At 57.4% G+C, this 5,000-nt stretch overlaps 1 protein-coding gene across 2 annotated transcripts in view; it reads right to left on the minus strand.

Moving 5' to 3' along the window:
• The window catches only part of LOC125038761, a 346,591-nt gene that overhangs the window by 270,570 nt on the left and 71,021 nt on the right, over positions 1-5,000 (minus strand). For both annotated transcript variants that reach the window (XM_047632357.1, XM_047632348.1), the window contains exon 2: positions 1-5,000. This exon is cut by the window's left edge and continues 630 nt beyond it; it is cut by the window's right edge and continues 866 nt beyond it. In XM_047632357.1, the coding sequence (XP_047488313.1) occupies positions 1-5,000 (5,000 nt within the window).

The following is a 5,000-nucleotide window of genomic DNA, read 5'->3' on the forward strand; positions in this document are numbered from 1 at the left end:
GATGTGACTGAGGAGGATGTGGCGTTGGCATTGTTGTTGTTGTTGTTAGTAAGGAAAGCTAAGGCTTCGTGAGGATCGGACTGGATCGTCTTGTCATTCGATAAGGTCTGGAGGAGCTCATCGAAATCTTTGTCCAGCCAACTCTGGTCGATGACGAGGGAATTCCGAGCACTTTTATTTTCGTCGCCTTTGATCTTCTTGTATTCATTTTCCAGTTGGCTCAGTAACTCCCGACTCTTTGACAGACTCTTCCTGAGCCTGTTGTCGGTATGCACGTCGTCGGGACCACCGAACGACAGGTGGCGCTGGAAGAGTCGGTGCGAGCCACCTGAGGCGCTGCCGTTCACGTTGGAGGTGCTGTGGACCTTCCGGAAGGCGCTCTGCTGTGACCCGAAAACATTAGCGTAATCCTCGGAGGAGTTCAGGTTCGTCACACTGGCCGTCGCTGTGGGTCCGCCATTGTAGTAGGAATTATCCTCCAGAAGGGAAGCGCACGAGGAGAGACCCAGAGACCCGGTGCTGTTTTTCCTGCCGAAACTTTTAGGTGTCGGATCGCCTCTGATGAGATCGCTCGTGCTGGGCCCTGTGGGCGGGGGAGTAACGTATGGCTGATCCAGATCCATGAAATCCACATAATCCTGATCAGCCCTCAGGTGATTAGGATTAGCATGTAGGCGACGAGCTAGCTCCGCCAGAGTCGGCGAGTGATCCTGGAGCGTGTCCCTTGGCAGAGACAGCTTCCTGCTCCTTGGCAGGGCCGGGGGCGTGGTCATCTGGCCGGGATAACACTCGTTGATCGACAGCAGCGAGAGGGGGGCCTTCGACGTGGGGGTCCGAGGGGTGGAGGGGCACATGGGGCTCATGGAGGATGAGGAGGAGGACGAGATGGACGTCGGGGTGAGGGGGGTCAAGGGGGACACGGGGGTCTTGGGAAGCCCCTTCACGCCGCACTCGGAATTCCTGTGACTCAGGGGAAGAGCCTCCGACTCTCCCGAGTCAACTGACGCCGCCACCTTCTTCAGCGTGGCGATGATGGCATCGAACTGATCTGTTAATATATTCCCATTTATCTTCAGGTTCTTAAGCACAGCAGAGTCGATGATATCTGCTAGGGAGGTTTCTAAACGCTGTATCAAATGATTGTTATCATCTTCATTGAGAATCACCTTTTCATTATTTCGATTCTCCTCATATTCACTTGGACACTCTTTTTTCTCTGTCACTCTGAGCTTGTTATCCTCCGGCTCACCAGATATATGGACGACGGTGTTCTTCCTCACTTTGTCAGCAGTAGACTGACGGCTTCTTTCTTCCTTCTCGCTGAATGGGCCAGGTAAGGGCCGCTGAAGATTCCTTGGACCCTCATACCCTACCTGAGGTTTAGTGGCCGGCATTACCTCATCTTTGCCCGGCTGACTACCTGCCTCACCGCGGCTCTCTCGAACCCGTTCCCGCTCCGCCTCCTCGTCTAAGTCATATTTATCCTCATCCTCCTCGTCCTCTTCATCGTCTTCATCCTCCTCCTCTTCACTACTTGAGGCTTCCACCTGAATTCCTTTCTCTTCCCTGGTTTTTGGTTCAGCCACTATCGCAACCTTGGTTATTTCTTTTTTATCACGAGTCACAGTTTCCGCCTCATTGTTTCCAGAGTGGATTCTCTGGCTGCTAGAATGGTCAGGGGGGCATGATGAGACGGAGCGAAACGAGACATTAATGCCCGGTAAGGGTCGGTTCTCTTTTCCCTCATCTTCGACGCTGTCCTCGTTAGTGCGTATCCTCGTGTCATCCTTACTACGGAGCTCACATGTTGTCGGTTTGGGGAGAGGGGCTGGACGAGCTCGTGGGAGCTGGAGGCTGTACGATCTTCTGACAGACACGGGTGGCTTTTCCATTCTGTCGACTAATTGGCTGCTACTCATGGAATGCGTGTGGACTATTTTCACCTCGTGCACGGGATCTGCCTTGCACTGTTCCCTCTCCAAGACTGGCTTGTATACGTCCTTCTCGGCCCCCATATCCTTTTCTACAGGTGCAGGTTTTGTGATTGTGGTTTTCTGATCTGGTTCAGGACTGACGGCGGGGACTGGATCAGGTGTCCTTCTCGGTGGCGATGCAGGTGTGACTCTGTTGCTACTGCTTCCGATTTCCTTCTTTTTTATCACTCTCCTATTCATCCTTGTGTCGAACTTGGACTGTCGAGAATTGAAGGAACCGGCCGTTTTGTGGAGGTTCTGAGAAGGGGAGGAATTGTGCCGCTTCCGTTCGCCGTCGAGCGAGCACTGACTACCGTACAGGGGGGAATTGCATCCCGAATCTGTGGTGCTCTCTGTCCTCTGGGAATCGAGACTCGCGCGGAATAGGTTGTTTCGAGAACCAAGGAGAGAGTTCTTGGAGCCTGATTTGCTGCGATTATACATGTTATGACGACCCACCACCAAAGACGTCTTGGAATTTGATTTCTTCTTGCTGAGATTCGTTCGACTGCCACTCATGACCCTCCTGACGATCCTCGCCCTGCTTGCTCCGTCGTTCGAAACTAAAGAACTCTTCGGACCCGAGAACGTACGAGTTACGGCTGGTTTTGCGTTAATATTTGAAGAGCTGGCACTCAGGGTGTGATCCAGCCTCGTTTCACTCGACTTCGCGGCGTCAGTACTTCCTCGCCTGACAGGTGAGAGTCTCGAGGACGAAGCAGTTAGCCGATTATTTCCCGATCTTGCCAGTCCTGACAGTTTTTCCCCGTAAGAAGACGATTTGGGCAGCATAGACACCGAGCCAGTCCGGGCGGGCAGCACTCTGCTCGACAGTTCTCTCTGTCGATCGGGTGTTGCATCACTGTCCGTGACCGCCGTCCCTGACACGTTGCTAAGGTTGAGGGACGTATCGCCGCCGCCGTTTGTGTTGTCTTTCGTTTCAGGAGATTCCGGGGAACTTACAGACAACGAAAGGGACAGCGCTTTGGGCGGGGTGTCAAGTTTCAAAGAGCTGTGGCCCAGCTGACCTGCGCCTCTGTTACTCTCTTCATTACTCGCCTTGTCTCTGGGAGTTTCTTTTCCTCCACGGAGACTTGTTGTTGCTGCCCTGCCGCTCGCCGGGCGCGGCGGAAAGCTTCGATGGCCAGTCTGGGGAGGGTCCGCCTTGCCGCTTTTACTGGACATGACAGGGAGCTTAGACGATGACTTTTCCTTGTGTGCCGACGCAGAGTCACGTCCAGAGGCGCCAGGGGAGATTCTCACCTGGTATACCGCCCGTGGTGGCGGGCGGCGGGCGAGGGGCGTCGCGGGTGGAGTTCGTGTGTCCCCTAAGGACTCCCGCCGTCGCGTCGACGTGGGAGTCCTCCCTGGCCCGACTGGCGACGGCGCTCGTGCCCCCAGGCCCGGAGATGCTCCCCTTGCTGGGGAACGCGGGATGGGGGACGGCGAGGACCGTGCTCGGTGTGAGGACAGGCCGGAAGCACTCCCGGTCTTTAACGAGTCGTCTGAGGTGCTGCAGTGCACGGGGGCGCCGACTCCCGGGCCCGGCAGGGATGCCCGGCGAGGTAAATCCACTTCCCTCTCTTGCGTGGCACTGCCTCGGGATGTCCCGGGGGCTCCGAAGCTGCCACGGCGCCCCATGAAAGCCGGGGAGCGATTTGATGACGAAGGAGAAGGTTTGTTATTGTTCCCAGCGCGGCGGCCGTTGCCGCGACCTCGCCCGCCAGCTCCTCCTGTAGGAGCCGCAGGAGGCACATCTTCCCTGGGGTTCCGGGGAGGGTCCCCCCCTCGCCCCTGGTATACAGGTATGCCCGACACTTTGCAGGGCATGGCACACGTACACTCTCCGTCACACACACCATCCCGGAGGGAGGGCCATGATTCACCGTCACCAAGGCTCACTTGTACACTTGTCACACTACCACTCCTCGTATTCCTCGTCTTACTAACACGGTCCGTTTCACTGTTAACACTTGAATCACCGGTAACACTGTTAGAGCGCGTCGTTCGTGAGCGCGTGTGTGCACGTGGCAGAGCGCGCGTGGAGACTGGTGGTCCGGGTCCCGCCTGGCCCAGTGCTCCACATGTTACGCTCGCCTGGCCACGAGGCCCTCCACGCCACGCCCCCTCGCCACGCCTCCCTACAACCCCTACACTTGACCGTCGAACGCCTTCGGTCAGGTGGTGGCGTATGTGAGGGTGGCCGGAGCTGTCCGTGGCCAAGGAGGACTCGCTGGCGTGGGGCACCTGCCCCATGAGGCCGTCCACCCCGTTGAAGGTGCTCGGGCGCCGAAGTTCCTCCCAGCTCATGTGCTTGTGCCAGTCCGGTGCCAGGTTGTCATAGTCTATCCGCGTGAGGGGCGTGTGGGGGGTGGGGTGGCCTGGTAGCGTGGCGCCCGCGGCTGTAGGACCGTGCTGTGGTTGCGGCGAAGGTTCCCTACCTTCATTACGGCCTCGCCTCACAAACAGCTGATCCATGCTGGGCATACTGGGCATGCTCTCGCTCGTCACTTCACACTCGCTTCGGCGGGATTTTCTTGTCCAAACTTTCAAGTCATCCGAGGTGTTCTTCGGAGCGTAAGGCCTCTGCTCATTTCTAACACGTGAGCGGCGCCTGCCGGAGGCCGTATAAGCGTAGGGCACGGCAGGTGTACGAGGCGCGCGAGCGGCAACACAGGTACTAGCAGACTGATGATTCTTAGCCGCTTCTACCCCGGCTCCGTCTGCCGCCCCGCCCCGCACGCCCACGCTATTCCACGCAACACTCGGGTACATTGCACACATTGAGGCCCATATCATGTCCTGGGGATCAATGAAGCAGGTGGTGTCGTCGAGTGTCACCTGGGACTCGTGGGAGGAGCCATGCGGGTGCTCGCTGCTCAGGCTCCGCCCTGCAGGTGGCCACATGCCCCGCCCACCCCCACCGCGAGCGGGTAACGGCCTCTCACTATCTGATCTCCCCAGCAATGTCTCTTCGCTATTATTCACTGCTTTATTCATCTTCTCCGCCAGCCTTCCTTCCGAGTC

This window comes from Penaeus chinensis, chromosome 3, assembly GCF_019202785.1.
Source record: "Penaeus chinensis breed Huanghai No. 1 chromosome 3, ASM1920278v2, whole genome shotgun sequence".
NCBI lineage: Eukaryota > Metazoa > Arthropoda > Malacostraca > Decapoda > Penaeidae > Penaeus > Penaeus chinensis.